Below are 16946 nucleotides of genomic sequence, written 5' to 3' on the forward strand. Positions count from 1 at the left end.
TGAGCAGGTGATATCCACCAACGACATATTTCACAACAAACACGGTGGACCGCGGGGCTGCGGCTCTGTATCGTCGGGGCTTAAAACATGTAGGTAATGCTGAATTTGTTATTTTATCACGTGCACCTGCCATTAACCTTTTATGCAGTAACTGTACAGCCCTGTAAAATCTAACCACGGTGCTGTATTTTCTTTCTAGGTATTTGGAAACCTTGCTGAGACAAGTTAGCAACGGTCATATAGCTTATTTTCCAGCAATGAAAGCCTTTGTAAATCTGCCCACTGAGAATGAGCTAACCTTTAATGCTGAGGAATACTCGGACATATCTGGTGAGTAAAAGAAGTTGGAATTGGTAGATGATTGCTAATGTCCCCAGTAACATGAACGTTCAGTGCGTCTGTATCCTTCTATAAAGGAATGTGCAGTTTTCCTATACAGTTTGAGAAAAAAAATTAAATTAAAAAAGTGTGCTGATGGATAATGGCATGACCTATACCAAAAGAACACACTTTCGGCCTATGCCAAGTACAACAAAATATGAGCTGTGCCATACCTATAGGGGTTGAAGAATGGAAATTTAGGTTGGCGTTTACAAAAACCATGCACTAATTCAGCTGCTGCCATGACTTGGAGGGGCACTTTGGTCCTTGGGGGAATTAATTTTCTTCACTAACAAAATAGGGGTTGACAAATGGATAGGAATACATTTGAACAGTTTGGGGCTTTTTCAGAATGGTGAAGAAATCTGTTGTCTGCTCTACGGGAGAGGCGTTCATGCATGTCCACAAAGTGGGATAGGATATATTTTGGTTTTTATTGGATTGCATTTAGCCCCTGCTGCTACAGTTTGTATGTTGCTGATGTGCTGGGAAATCACTGCTTAATGCCATGAGCACATTAAACATGATTTACAGGGGCCCCAATGTGGCACATAGTGCTAAGGCAGCAGAAATGCAGTCCTAAGCTCTCGCTCACGGCCTGAAGGTTGCGAGTTCAATCCCCACATGGTTCAGGTAGCTGGCTCAAGGTTGACTCAGCCTTCCATCCTTCTGAGGTCTGTAAAATGAGTACCCAGCTTGGTGGGGGGTAATAAATTACTTGGAAGCGCTGTGGAATAACTTGGCGCGATACAAATAACAATTTATTTTTTATTTGTGCGTCTGTCCGTGAAGAAGGTATTTCATAATTCCGGTTGATATTTGTAGTGATTTCTCAGCACCGCACTAGACCTGTAGTTTCAGGGAATTGTCGGTCACACTTCAGTCCTTGAGCTGGTCATCCTTGTAAACAATGGGGAGAGCAGAGGCCAGCGGAGGATGCATATGTTTCTTTTATGCTGTATGCTAGAAAGCAACTAGTTTATAAACTGGATATCCAGAAATACAAGAGAGCCTCGTATATCTGTCTATGACCTTCTTTAAACCGTTTTAGCTCTATTTTTGGCAGAAGCACTAAAACTACTAACGGTAGTTCAGACTTTTTGGTTGCTAAAGTTTGTATATTCTAATCCTTAACGTTATGCTTTGGTGATTCCACAGAAATGAGAGCGCTCTCGGAGCTGCTGGGACCTTACGGCATGAAGTTTCTGAGTGAAAGTCTAATGTGGCATATTTCTTCCCAAGTGGCTGAACTTAAGGTATTCTACCCATTTAAAAGTACATATAAATATAGATAGATACTTTTATACAGTTTCAACTCCTTTCACTCACTGGTATCCTTTTTATTTAGAGGTTTGTACTGAGATCTATTCACATAAGGTCTAGTGTATGCAGATCTGGGCTCCAAATTATAGCTTGCCCACATATGAGGGTACCCAAAAGAAACAGGAATCTTCCACTCGTTGGCAATTCATCTAAAAGTACAGGCTTCTGTCGCTAGTTGAATGTTTGCGGAACTCTTCTAAGGAGATACGCCAGCCGACGTCATTGGGGAAGGTTTCATTCAGCTCTAGTGTTTTTTTGTTTTATTTTGTTTTTTTTTTTCAACAATTTTTGTTTAGTTTTTCACCTATTTGTGATGGCTTATTCACACAATGTTCAACTCTAAAATTGCTTCATTTTCCACTGCTCAAAAAAAAGTTGCACTCGGTGTCAAGCAATTAACGACGAAAAACGACATGACACTCAGCGCTGTGTGGGCAGGTGTGTTGTCATGATGCAAGAACCAGTCACCTGTTTGGCCACAAAGTGCTTAGTGTTAAGCCACTTTTTTTACAAAATGTAGCACGATACCCTTGCCCTATCCTCCGGATCCACTTGATCTCGCCCCATGCGACTTTTGGAGAAAAAAAAAGTGCTTTGAGCGGTGGGAAAGAAATTGCCGAAAGACTGAACAAAAAAATTACTAAAGCCCAATGCAACCATCCCCAACAACATCTGCTGATATATCACCTTAAAAGGGTTCCACAGAGATCTGACTAGCAACAGAAGAAGATTCCATTCTCTTCTGTGTCCCCCTTATATACTGTTATGGTGTTGACCTTCATTTCAGAGATCCATCTGAGATGAAAAACAAACAAAGGCAGGGCAATAAACAAAAGTGCCCGCCCAACAGTCAATAAAGCATTCATAAAACACTATTGAAATTGCTGTAAAAACCTTAAAATCTTTATACAGAGAAAAACATGATAGTATAATCCATAATATAATGGCCAACTAGAACTAGTGCAAGACCAGCAATAATGTGTTATATGTCAAAACCTGAAAATTACAACACAAATTCATAGAATTCTAAACTGGTAGAGTTGGAAGAGACCTCCAGGGTCATCGGGTCCAACCTCCTGCTCAGTGCAGGATCACTAAATCATCCCAGACAGATATCTGCCCAGCCTTTGTTTGAACACTTCCATTGAAAGAGAACTCACCACCTTCCGTGGTAACCTGTTCCACTCATTGATCACCCTCTCTGTCAGACAGTTTTTTTCTACTATCTAATCTGTGTCCCCCTCCCTTTCAGTTTCATTCCATTGCTTCTAGTCTTTCCTTGTACAAATTAGAATAGGGCTGATCCCTCTGCACTGTGACAGCCCTTCAGATATTTGTAGACAGCTATTGAGTTTCCTCTCAGCCTTCTTTTTTGCAAGCTAAACATTCCCAGATCCTTTAACCGTTCTTCATAGGACATGAAATGATTTGGGGAAAGATCAGAAGCCATGCAAAATATTATTTTTACTGAAAGCGTAGTAAATGCTGGGAGCAGACTTGCAGCCAGTGGTTGGAAAGTCACCAATAAATAGACCATATATAGATAAGACATCCATTACAATAGCTATACTCAAAGCCATACCAAGAGCCTTTATTTTAAAATCTCCTATGGTGCTCCATGTAGCACTTTAATATATTCCTTGTGATATTTCCTGTTGAATGCTGATATAATTTCTTTACAGTCTTTGTTTCTAAAATATTACATTGCCTAATTTTCTTTTTTTACACAGTCAAGGGCACGGGCCAAGACGCTGTCATTATGAGCTACGCTTGCCTTGTCTGTCTTCTGAAAACCTATTTATTTCTAGACAAGGCATCTGTCAATTGAAGTGCATATAATCCAGTATAAGTGCTGTCTTTCTGCCTGCAGGCATTTTGTCTGCTTCCAACCTGTCAAGATGTCTGTCTGACCTTAAGCTTCATACGCATGACGATCAAAGGTCAGGGTTATGCCAGAGACTTGTTGAAAGGCAGTGAGATAGTTTATACAGATAACATAGTAAATACTCAGACAACCCCTTTAAGGATGGCTCTCTTACACAGGCCATGTTGTGAACGACGCCAAAAAGGTCACTTCGTTCATTTTTCTGCCATGAGAAACGACGGTCTATTAATCACTTTTAATATTTTTACTTTGCAGAAACTTGTGGTGGAAAACGTTGAAGTTTTAACACAAATGAGGACAAGCTTTGACAAACCCGAACAAATGGCAGCACTTTTCAAAAGGCTGTCCTGTAAGTGACTATTACCAAAGAGGAGCAGGCCCAATGTTGTACGATTCGGTTATTAATTCTGTCTCTACAGCTTTACTTTTATTATAGTTTTATTCTTTTTAGAGTTTTTCCATTGATGGTTTTGGAAGAGTGCAAAGTCACCCATCTGATCCTAAATACAAAAAGTATTGCCCCCTATGCACAGCCAGTTCACAATAAGAACAGGTTGTATAGTGTTTTACAGTGGGATAACTAATGGACAGAGTGAAAAATTGTTTCCATCATGGCCATGGCTATTTTGTATATGTCCAGTTCATTAGTATACATCAGGATTCCAATTGAAAGGCTATGTTCACCTTTGCAACCACTTTTTAAAAATTATTTTGTCCCAAAAATGTTTAAAAGTGAATCAACTTTGCAATAGGTCTTAATTAAAAACCTATGTGGCATTGGCGCTAAAAAAAACACAAAATAAGTGTCTTTATAGTGACAGGCAACACACAATTGGACTTATATACTATTCAAAATATGACAATTTTCAGCGTGCAAATTATGCTAAAAACTGTTTGCAACACTTTTCTCGTGTTTTTAGACCCTTTCGGACATAGCCTTTGAAAGGGACAATGCCTCTTTGTAGAGTCGGAGCAGTTGCTGAATTTTCATAAACTTGGTGGTAGAATAAAATGATTACATAGATGTATGTTCTCCTATTAATGCAATGTTAGGGCATGTTCACAGCAAACTAAAAAGCATAGTACAAACTGCAATAAAATCACAATTGATTGGTAATGTGATTTCCATGAGTTTTACTGAGTACAAAGAGGAATCAAAAAGTTAATCCCTCCCCCTCCCCCCCACACACACAATCGCCACGCTTTTAGAAAGGAACAGATCAAGGCAAAAGTGACCCAGATTATAGCCTGAAGTCTCGTATACACAAAACTACTGTTCAGAAATCACCATTACATGCAGTACATTTACGTCATTGTAGAAACCAAGTTAGGAAATCCTGTTTGGAAAGTTTTCGAATTTCATACCATGTAGTCCATCCTTCATAGGCCCAAACAGGTAGAAATCAGAAGGGGCCAAATGAGGACTGTAAAGTGAATGAGGCAACACGAACAACTGAATTTTTGCTATCGCCTGGGTTGTGAATAACGTGTGAGATCTTGAATTATCGCGATGCAGTTGTACTGCAGAAATGTCTTTTTGAAGTCTTTTCTTCCGATAGTCTACTAAAGCTTAAGTGTTGTAATGTAGGTTTTTGCTGCAGATTGTGTGATGCCTATCAGAAAAGTCAATAAGATTAAAGCCCTGTGAGTCCCAAAACACTCGTCATCACATTCTGAGTTGAGCTGGAAGACTTTTCTTCTGCATGAAACCTCTTCAGCCAACACTGCACATTGCTGATGTCTCTTACAATGTCCCCATAAACATTCTTCAGCTGATTCTTTGGCATTCATTAGGGACACCCCCCCCTCCCCCCCCCCCCCCCCTCTTATGACAGAAATTCAATGACCACTCTTTGTGTTAGCCTCAGATCCATGGTTCTAATCACTTTGCCTAGAAAATCATGCATTAAGGCCCATTAAGAGAAGATTATCGCTCAAAATTCGCTCAAAAGAAGTCTTTTGAGTGATAATCATTGTCTAAACGCGCTGCCATCGTGCACTATTCGTTCATCGCTGATTTCTAACTAGCTAAAAATCAGCGATGAGCCTTATCACCACCGCACACTGATTTCTTAGTGGGATAACAGCTGATGGCATTATTTCAGCTAGTATCCTGCGCAGAGCTCTCAGCGATGGCTCAGAGAATAAAGTAGCTCCTGCTGTTCTCGGCGCTATCAACTCAGCGGGATACCAGCTGACAGCTCAGTAAGCAAAGCAGCTGTTTGCAGAAGACAGCGCTCCTGCTGTCTTTCGCAAACAGCGGGAGCCTTCATTTACACACTAATAAGCTCTTAAGTAGCTAATTAGCTACTTAAGAGCTTATTCAAAGTGATCACTCAAACTGCCGTTGGAGCGAATTTTGAGTGGTCATCCTGCCGTGTAAATGCACCTTTAGTAGAGGAAGGACACCTATTTAACATCTTTCATAGCTGTTCAGTCATTCGAATAGATAAAGTTACTGACACAGAGGCATTACATTGTGATTTACCCTCACATAAAGGTTTCTGTACACAGGGCGATTATAGACCATATTATTGCTGGAAATGCCGAATTCAGACGATAGTCCTCATGTGTACAAGCGGCTGCCGACTGACAAGGGTGTGATTTGTCACTCAGTTGCTTGTTTTTTTAGAATTAAAAACGAAGCGACTAGCCACCCGTGTAAGCAGACAGTTGTCCAACTATGAACGTACTTTGAATAGAGGTGGGTTGTTGGGTTGGAATGATCTCCATCCGCTCCACCTCCATTCACAGAAAGACTATCACTCTTGTGTAAAGCATAGGAGTGATGGTCAGTGAGGCGGCTGATGGTTGCTTATGCACCTGAGTGTCATCCTGTGTAAAGGTACCTAGACAGAGGGAACTGAAGTGATCGAAGGAGGAAAAAGTACAAAGTAAAGAACATCAAAACTAATTTTAGAGCAGTTTCAGAAAATCACATGATAATAAACTCATGAAAAACATAGCGCAATTTTAACAAATGAGTTATTTGTTTCATGTAGTTCTAACCTCCATTGTCCTGGCACTTCTACATGCCAGGGCTGACCTTCTCAATTTTTGTCTGCTTAGTGTATGTTGGAAGCAAAACATAGGACATTCAGGGGATTCAAATAATGTGTTTGGGCCGTAAACAATGTTCCGGTATCAGTTTGCTTTCTCTACTTGGACTATAAGGTTCTTTTCTTCTTTTGTTGTAGCTGTAGACAGTGTCTTGAAGAGGATGACCATCATTGGAGTCATATTGTCCTTCCGCTCGCTTGCACAGGAAGCCCTCAGAGATGTAAGCATTCAGTTCCTTTCAGTTTTTCTCCTGATTGATGTCTTTTTGGCTGTGTACACGTTGCCTTAGATGAAAGTCTGGGATGTATAGGTCTGTGAAGTTTTCCAGCATATACCTTTTGATGGAAAGCTGTGAGATATTCCACTATATAGGCTTACAGTGCCATTTTTTTTACCCACTGACACCAAATGTTAAAAAAAAAATAATACAAATAAAAATCGTGCATGATATACTTTTCTTTTTCTTTTTTCTTTGTGGTGGCCCTAGTTAGAGGAAAGTGCTTTCCTGTACAGCTTAGAAAAGGTGTACTAATGTATACCTTGCCAGTGGAGGCCAAAAGAACACACTTTGTGTGAATGGAGTCCTACAGCTTCATTACATACATGTATGCCAACTTTAGGGCTCGAATGTAAACCGCAAAGTCTGATGTATGTAAGTTTCTGTACTAAATCATACAGTGACTGATTTGGTACTGAATACTGATCATCTTTGTCCATGAATGTATAGTTGTACATAACTTTTCTATGTGGGTAAGGGCCATGACAACTGTGGCGTCAGATATGAAGATTATAATGCTATCTTCACAGGGGGTGGATACTCTGCGGATTTTGCAGACAGAAAACCTGTAATATAAGGCCGTATTCACACAGCTGATATTCTTGTGCAAATTCTGTGTGTGCCCGAGATGGTCAGAACTCACAGGGAAAAATAACCCGTTCACTTGAATGGGCTCTTTTTGCAGACAAATCCCCCCCCCCCCCCCTCCTCACTCTGACCAATAGCCTGAGTTTGAAATATCCCTGCATATCCTATTTTTGATTCTTGCCCAAGTCTTGGACATCCGGTACATCGCACAGCACACAGACTGGATTTTTGTGTGCGGTGCCATGTGAGTTGTGCCCGAGACTCTCAGAAGTAACTCGACCGTCTCAGTACTGCCTGATGCAGTCCAAGCAAAGTGAAAGAGATTTTATGGAGTCTGCAAGGAAACCGACCCGCCGTGTGGATTGTAAAATCTCAGCATGTTAATTTATGAAGCTAAACTTCATTCTGCATTTCATCCTTCGCAGTGCGTAAATTGACATGCTGAGATTTTACTTCTAGGTTCCACACAAATTTTACAGTAAATCCACAGGCGAATTTTTTTTTTTTTTTACCTGCAGTTTCCCTCCTGTATGGACCCGGCTTTAATCTTTCCTCTTGCAAATTTATACTTCCAGTGTCGTAGAGCTGTGTGCCTGCCACAGGTGACAGCCATAAATGCAACTACTAGTGTGATTCCCTGTATTAGATGCAGTGTATATGTTCTACGAAGTCACTCTTGTGTCCTTACAAGCCTCAAGTTTATTTGACAAGACGAATGATTGATTGGTTTGAAGGGCCCATGTGAACATTGGGAATATTTAGACGATGTTCACATCTGCATTCATTTTTGCTTTAAAAATACGAACTCCATGATGTCCGTCATTCGACAGATTCGCACTGTGTTTTGGCTTCCATTTCTAACGGAGGCCACCATGCCAATGTAGACAGAGCCTTGGGTCTATTACTAATCTGAGGTGCTCCCACATAGAGCGCTCACAATCCTGCTATTGTGTTTATTGATGGCCACCAGTGTTCTTAATGTAAAATTAGGACCCTTCGATACGGTGAGGTGTATCATTATGGACTCTACAAGCCACTGTTCTCTCACACATCAAAAGCAGAACCGACTCCTTTTGATGCTTCAGCTGTTCCAATTTGACTCATCCTCTTTAATCTTTACAGCCTGTGAAGTGTGAAAAGGAACGTGTCTGATAAGGTTTCATGCTTGGACGCCTTTGTTCATCTTCTTGAAGGCTTCCCTTTTCTATTGGACATTGTAGCCTAGTTAAATCTAGGATGAGTTGGTTAATCTTTCATTGCAATACCTGCATTCATAAATACTTGGTAAAGGGGTTCTCCATTCGTGGCTATACTTCTGATAACAAAGCGTAGCTCATGTTCATAATTGTCTAGTATTACAGTATTACTCACCTTCAGAAACCACTGCTGCAATACCAGGCATGGCCATGGGCAGACGAGGCGCTGCCTCTGACCCTTAGTTCTAATCCTAGACAAACTCCTTTAACTTAGTTTAAACATTTGGGTTTTTTGGCTTTTCCTTACATACTGAGTGATAATTGGTATATGGATAAACACTAGTTATACGATCTGGTGGATCCTTTTTTAATAAAAAAAAAAATATATATATATTTACAGTAGGTTTGTTTGATCCATTTACTTTTTTAATTGCCCCTTCAACCTGGTCAAAACATATACTCATGCATTTGGATAGTTACTCCAATGACTTCCATTATTCCCCCTTCCCCCATAAAAAAACAAAACTGCCAATGCTATACCAAAAAAGATTTTTGGCATAGTTTCTCTATAAAAATCTATGGGAACTTTACTATGTATAGTTTAATTTAATGGATCGATGTTAAAGCAACTCTCCTGTCTTGGAACAAAATTTTGGTCGTGAACCAGAGGGGGAAATTACATTACCTGCTGCCCATTCTTTGCGCTGCTCTTCCTTGGATCCACTGCTTCCATCTTTCAAAATGGCCACCACAATCTTCTGAGTACCTAATGAATGCTGTGCACTGGTTGTCTGATTGGCCTGCACTGCTCATGTGATCACTGCAAGCCAATCGGAGAGCAGCACAGAATGCCTAAGAATTAGAGACGAGCGAGCATCCAAATGCTCGGGTCCTCGTTATTCGAATCGAGCTTTTCGTAAAATTCGAGAGCTCTACTCGAGTAACGAACCCCATTGACTACAATGGGAGACTCGAGCATTTTTGTATGTGGGCTGCCGGATCCCGAACTTTTTTTTTTTTGGTCTCTCTCGCCTGCCTGCCTAAAAATTTGCCGTTGACGTGCGCGCTGCGTCGGGGAGGGGCCAAAATGGGCACGTCACAGTGGGGAGGAGCCAAAAACTGGGGCGGGGTCGAACACTGCTTGATGCTCGTTCGAGTAACGAGCACCATCGAGTATGCTAATACTCGAACGAGCATCAAGCTCGGCAGAGTATGTTCGCTCAACTCTACTAAGAATACCAGTGCATTAGGTAGCTAGAAGATTGCGGCACGTTACATCTTGCCATTTTGAAAATGGACCAGTACCACTGCCGCAACAAACAGTTAAATGACGTGAAATACTAAATCCATGAGGAATTCTTCCTGCTCGTTCGCCTTAACCGTTGCGTGCGCCGTCTTGCCATTGTGAGCGAGTCACTGGGGTAGCTGAGCAAATAGCTTAAAATAAAGGAAAAGATGACGTATTAAAAGTATAACGCTTCGCAGTCTTGCAGGAGGCTTTAATCTTCCTTTTTTAGCTTTTTGTAATGTGTGCTGTGAACCCCCAGCCTCGCGGCCTTCTGCATGCGTTGGTCTGTCTGACAGATCACGTCTGGTATTTTCCTTGATCATTGGAATTACCTGCTCATTAAATGCCCAGTAAAATGTCTTATCTGCTGATGCCTGACATTCTAATGCAGTCTTCAATTCCTCTTTCAGGTCTTATCTTACCACATTCCTTTCCTTGTAAGTTCTGTTGAAGACTTCAAGGATCACATTCCAAGGGAGACTGACATGAAGGTAAGAAGCATTGCGTAACATGTCCTATATGCGGCACTGCTAGACCTCTCTGCTCTGTTACTGTTTTCTCCAGTTGTGTTCACGTTGTTTGCACTTTTAGGAATGCAAATAGTAAGATCTAATCATATATGTAAATATTTTGGAGGTTCTCAGAATGGGAGATAAGTCTTTGTCCTGCGCCTTTCCCCTCAGACTGTGCATCAGGCTTAACCCTGTGTAGCTTTGCCAGGGGTATAACTCTTAAAAGGGTCGCACAGAATTGATGGCTGCCATTGGGGTACAGCAATAAATTTGAAATTTTCCCAAAGTAAGGCATTCAGTAGTACTCTGTCACTTTTACAGTAGGTCAAATGGAGTGTCGTGCCTCCTTAAGGAGAGCACTCAGAATGTGTGTGGTGACACCTAGCGGGTGAGTGGGTGTGAGAAGACACCTGAAAAGTGAGTGAGGAGACTAATAAGGCCATGCACACTCCTCTGGGTAATTTATGCAAATAAGGAAGATGGAACAATACCTCTGCAGCGCCACCTATTGGACAGCAGCATTCCTTCCAATCAATGTACGACTTTTAACAAGTCTGTAAAACAATGATTAGAATAGAAACATTTTTGGGTGCTCTCCTTAAGGAGAGACAACACCTCCACTTGACCCACATTACAGGCCTCTCACCATCCAAACCAGAAATCTACTGCACACTGATGTGGGGCAAACCCCCCCAAACAGCTGTCTGTGTATGGTTTTCTTTCTTGGTTTCCTATTCCCAATGATTGTTTTACAGACTTGTTAAAAAGTCGTACATTGATTTAAAGGAATGCTGCCATCCAATAGGTGGCGCTGCAGAGGTATTGTCCCATCTTCCTTATTTGCAATTTTTGCAGTAAGGAACACAAACTGATTTCCGCCTGCTCAAGGATGCTTTACAAAGCAGAAAACCTATCAGAGCCCAATTGTAGAACTAGACAAGTCCTACATTGCTCTACCTGTCTTTACACAAAGCTTTTGTAAGGCAAGTTTGGCATTAAGGGTTTCCCAGGACTGGGAACATTTATCTGGGGGCCCCTTGCGGTAATGATAGTATTTCTTTAAGAAATACCCAGGATGAGCAGAGGAATGTAAAAGTGACCCCCTTGGCCTGGACAAACAAAGAGCTTTCTGACTACCTGATTGATCCACACGCTGCATTAGTATGCATGCTGCTGTGATTAACCAGTGCTGCCCACTAGCCCCACTGGGCAATCAGAGCAGCATGTAGTATCGTAGACTAGCAAGCTATACAAATACACAAGGTGTATCAGGTAGTCGGAGAAGCCGTGCAGCCATCTTTGTCTACCGAGGTCGAGAGTCGCGTTAATGGATTTAGTAGGTATATTTTGAGATTAGCTAATTATTTGAGGTTAAAGTCCACTGCGCTTGTTTTTGTAACATTTTGTTTCACTTTTTGTTTTTAAGGTTGCAATGAATGTGTACGAATTGTCATCAGCAGCTGGTTTGCCATGTGAGATAGACCCGGCTCTGGTTGTGGCACTGTCCTCTCAAAAATCTGGTATGTCGTGTACAATATGCGCCAACTCTTCTGCATGCCTGTTGTTCGACCGCAGTACTATAAGACATGTAATGATGACGAAAGGACACAAAATATATCGGATTTGTAAAACCAGGAGTCGCCTGTAACTGTTTTATTACCACTTAATTAGCCTTCTATTTTCACATTCCAAATAGACACATTAGACCTTATTGGTAAATCTGCTCCAATACACGGTGCAAACGTAGATTAGACAGCCTTTAAATGTCAGATTTATGAGAGCCCCTCTGTTGAATGATAAATCTGTCTTTACTTTAGACTGTCTAGTATAACTTTATGCCACCGATTTAGCTTGGTTTACAACAAAAATTACACCAAAAATTTGGTGCACTTTTTTACATGCCCAATTTTTGGTTTTTTTTTACCCTTCGCACAAAGTCATGCCCCTTTTTCAGACGAGTTGTAGAGTGTCTAAAAACACACTATAGATGTGGCACAAATTCTGTAAGACCGTTTTGGGTACAATTTGCCAGAAACTGTTGCATTTTCAATGGTAAATCTGCCCCCTCGGTTTAATGTTTAGAATTGTAGTCCGTGATCTTTATTAGTCATCTGCAGTTTATCTATTTTGTGGTTAAAACCACGTTGTAAAAATTATAAACCATGGATAAAATTAAGTCCGAGATGATGCAGACATGGCTCTTATTACCCAGATTGCTTACGATGGATTGTCAACTATCCTTTAAAGCAGGGGTCCCCAACCACCGGTCCGCGGACCGGGGCCGGGCCGTTAGGTGTTTACTGCCGGTCCGCGGCACCGCCGGGAACTTTTGTTCTAAAAGGAACAATCCCGTGGCCCCTTCAGCAGCACTCTGCGCTCTCACACTAACCTGCTATAGTGTGAGTGCAGAGCGCTGCTTAAGGGGCCGCTTCCACACATAGCAGGTTAGTGTGAGCGCAGAGCGCTGCTGAAGGGACCGCATATATTGTATTTCAGCCGCACTTCAGTAGCGGTGAGCGATTCCAGCAACCTCATTGGTTGTTGGGTACACACCCCCCACACCTCAATCTGGGGTGTGTGTACCCAACAACCAATGAGGTTGCTGGAATCACTCTCTGCTACTGAAGTGCGGCTGAAATACAATGGTCCTTGCTGGTGTGGAAGCAGCTGCCGCAACCAATCACAAGGCGCCGCCTTGAAGCGCTGAGGACTGCAGCACCAAACAACAGAGCGTCCCACGAGTAGGAGGAAGAGCCGCCTCTGTGCAAGCAGCAGCAGCCTCCGCGTCTGTACACCTCTTAGGACCTAGGTCAGTTTTCAAGGTAATCCTGCCGGAGAGGAGGGGGGGGGGGGGGGGATAAATTTTTATGCTGCCCTGTGTGTGTGCTGGTGGGGGGTGGGGGGGGAAGTAAATTATATGCTGCCCTATGTGTGTGCTGGGGGGGGGGGGGGGAGTAAATTATATGCTGCCCTATGTGTGTGCTGGGGGGGGGGAGTAAATTATATGCTGCCCTATGTGTGTGCTGGGGGGGGGGGGAGTAAATTATATGCTGCCCTATGTGTGTGCTGGGGGGGGGAGTAAATTATATGCTGCCCTATGTGTGTGCTGGGGGGTGGGGGGAGTAAATTATATGCTGCCCTATGTGTGTGCTGGGGGGGGGGGGAGTAAATTATATGCTGCCCTATGTGTGTGCTGGGGGGGGGGGGGGAGTAAATTATATGCTGCCCTATGTGTGTGCTGGGGGGGGGGGGGGAGTAAATTATATGCTGCCCTATGTGTGTGCTGGGGGGGGGGGAGTAAATTATATGCTGCCCTATGTGTGTGCTGGGGGGGGAGTAAATTATATGCTGCCCTATGTGTGTGCTGGGGGGGGGAGTAAATTATATGCTGCCCTATGTGTGTGCTGGGGGGGGGGGAGTAAATTATATGCTGCCCTATGTGTGTGCTGGGGGGGGGGGGAGTAAATTATATGCTGCCCTATGTGTGTGCTGGGGGGGGGGAGAGTAAATTATATGCTGCCCAATGTGTGTGCTGGGGGGGAGAGTAAATTATATGCTTCCCTATGTGTGTGCTGGGGGGGGGGAGTAAATTATATGCTGCCCTATGTGTGTGCTGGGGGGGGGAGTAAATTATATGCTGCCCTATGTGTGTGCTGGGGGGGGGGGGGGAGTAAATTATATGCTGCCCAATGTGTGTGCTGGGGGGGGAGAGTAAATTATATGCTGCCCAATGTGTGTGCTGGGGGGGAGAGTAAATTATATGCTGCCCAATGTGTGTGCTGGGGGGGAGAGTAAATTATATGCTGCCCAATGTGTGTGCTGGGGGGGAGAGTAAATTATATGCTGCCCAATGTGTGTGCTGGGGGGGAGAGTAAATTATATGCTGCCCAATGTGTGTGCTGGGGGGGAGAGTAAATTATATGCTGCCCAATGTGTGTGCTGGGGGGGGGGGGAGTAAATTATATGCTGCCCAATGTGTGTGCTGGGGGGGGGGGAGTAAATTATATGCTGCCCAATGTGTGTGCTGGGGGGGAGAGTAAATTATATGCTGCCCAATGTGTGTGCTGGGGGGGAGAGTAAATTATATGCTGCCCAATGTGTGTGCTGGGGGGGAGAGTAAATTATATGCTGCCCAATGTGTGTGCTGGGGGGGAGAGTAAATTATATGCTGCCCAATGTGTGTGCTGGCGGGGGGGGGGGGAGTAAATTATATGCTGCCCTGTGTGTGTGCTGGGGGGGGGAGGAAGTAAATTATATGCTGCCCTATGTGTGTGCTGGGGGGGGGAGTAAATTATATGCTGCCCAATGTGTGTGCTGGGGGGGAGAGTAAATTATATGCTGCCCAATGTGTGTGCTGGGGGGGAGAGTAAATTATATGCTGCCCAATGTGTGTGCTGGGGGGGAGAGTAAATTATATGCTGCCCAATGTGTGTGCTGGGGGGGGGGGAGTAAATTATATGCTGCCCAATGTGTGTGCTGGGGGGGGGGGGAGTAAATTATATGCTGCCCAATGTGTGTGCTGGGGGGGAGAGTAAATTATATGCTGCCCAATGTGTGTGCTGGGGGGGGGGGGGGGAGTAAATTATATGCTGCCCAATGTGTGTGCTGGGGGGGGGGGGGAGTAAATTATATGCTGCCCAATGTGTGTGCTGGGGGGGAGAGTAAATTATATGCTGCCCTATGTGTGTGCTGGGGGGGGAGTAAATTATATGCTGCCCTGTGTGTGTGCTGGGGGGGGGGGAAGGAAGTAAATTATATGCTGCCCTGTGTGTGTGCTGGGGGGGGGAGGAAGTAAATTATATGCTGCCCAATGTGTGTGGTGGGGGGGGGGAGTAAATTATATGCTGCCCAATGTGTGTGCTGGGGGGGAGAGTAAATTATATGCTGCCCAATGTGTGTGCTGGGGGGGAGAGTAAATTATATGCTGCCCAATGTGTGTGCTGGGGGGGAGAGTAAATTATATGCTGCCCAATGTGTGTGCTGGGGGGGGGGGGGTAGTAAATTATATGCTGCCCAATGTGTGTGCTGGGGGGGAGAGTAAATTATATGCTGCCCAATGTGTGTGCTGGGGGGGAGAGTAAATTATATGCTGCCCTATGTGTGTGCTGGGGGGGGAGTAAATTATATGCTGCCCTGTGTGTGTGCTGGGGGGGGGGGAGGAAGTAAATTATATGCTGCCCAATGTGTGTGGTGGGGGGGGGGAGTAAATTATATGCTGCCCAATGTGTGTGCTGGGGGGGGGGGTAAATTATATGATTCCCTGTGTGTGTGCTGGGGGGGAGTAAATTATATGCTGCCCTGTGTGTGTGCTGGGGGGGAGGAAGTAAATTATATGCTGCCCTATGTGTGTTCTGGGGGGGATATTATATGCTGCCCTATGTGTGTGCTGGGGGAGGATATTATATGTTGCCCTATGTGTGTGCTGGGGGGGTATATTATATGCTGCCCTATGTGTGTGCTGGGGGGGAGTAAATTATATGCTGCCCTATGTGTGTGCTGGGGGGGGGAGTAAATTATATGCTGCCCAATGTGTGTGCTGGGGGGGGGAGTAAATTATATGCTGCCCAATGTGTGTGCTGGGGGGGGAGAGTAAATTATATGCTGCCCCATGTGTGTGCTGGGGGGGGGGGGGAGTAAATTATATGCTGCCCCGTGTGTGTGCTGGGGGGGGGAGGAAGTAAATTATATGCTGCCCAATGTGTGTGGTGGGGGGGGGGAGTAAATTATATGCTGCCCAATGTGTGTGCTGGGGGGGGGGGTAAATTATATGATTCCCTGTGTGTGTGCTGGGGGGGAGGAAGTAAATTATATGCTGCCCTATGTGTGTTCTGGGGGGGGATATTATATGCTGCCCTATGTGTGTGCTGGGGGAGGATATTATATGTTGCCCTATGTGTGTGCTGGGGGGGTATATTATATGCTGCCCTATGTGTGTGCTGGGGGGGAGTAAATTATATGCTGCCCTACGTGTGTGCTGGGGGGGGGAGTAAATTATATGCTGCCCTGTGTGTGTGCTGGGGGGGGGGGGGGAAGTAAATTATATGCTGCCCTGTGTGTGTGCTGGGGGGGGGGGGGGAAGTAAATTATACGCTGCCCTGTGTGTGTGCTGGGGGGGGGGGGGGGAGTAAATTATATGCTGCCCTGTGTGTGTGCTGGGGGGGGGGGGGGAGTAAATTATATGCTGCCCTGTGTGTGTGCTGGGGGGGGGGGGGGAGTAAATTATATGCTGCTCTGTGTGTGTGCTGGGGGGGGGGGGGGAGTAAACTATATGCTGCCCTATGTGTGTGCTGGGGGGGTATATTATATGCTGCCCTATGTGTGTGCTGGGGGGGGAGTAAATTATATGCTGCCCAATGTGTGTGCTGGCGGGGGGGACGGGACTAAATTATATGCTGCCCTGTGTGTGTGCTGGGGGGGGGGGGGAGTAAACTATATA

The 16946-nt window shown here is 44.3% G+C and overlaps 1 protein-coding gene across 2 annotated transcripts in view; it reads left to right on the forward strand.

The window, feature by feature from the left end:
- Positions 1–16946, forward strand: part of NCKAP1 (NCK associated protein 1) — a 119545-nt gene that overhangs the window by 94500 nt on the left and 8099 nt on the right. For both annotated transcript variants that reach the window (XM_066575747.1, XM_066575748.1), the window contains exons 22-27: positions 200–330; positions 1540–1637; positions 3845–3938; positions 6787–6869; positions 10409–10489; positions 11937–12030. In XM_066575747.1, the coding sequence (XP_066431844.1) occupies positions 200–330; positions 1540–1637; positions 3845–3938; positions 6787–6869; positions 10409–10489; positions 11937–12030 (581 nt within the window). The remainder of the gene's footprint in view (positions 1–199; positions 331–1539; positions 1638–3844; positions 3939–6786; positions 6870–10408; positions 10490–11936; positions 12031–16946) is intronic.

The sequence above is a fragment of the Eleutherodactylus coqui genome, chromosome 8 (assembly GCF_035609145.1).
Source record: "Eleutherodactylus coqui strain aEleCoq1 chromosome 8, aEleCoq1.hap1, whole genome shotgun sequence".
NCBI lineage: Eukaryota > Metazoa > Chordata > Amphibia > Anura > Eleutherodactylidae > Eleutherodactylus > Eleutherodactylus coqui.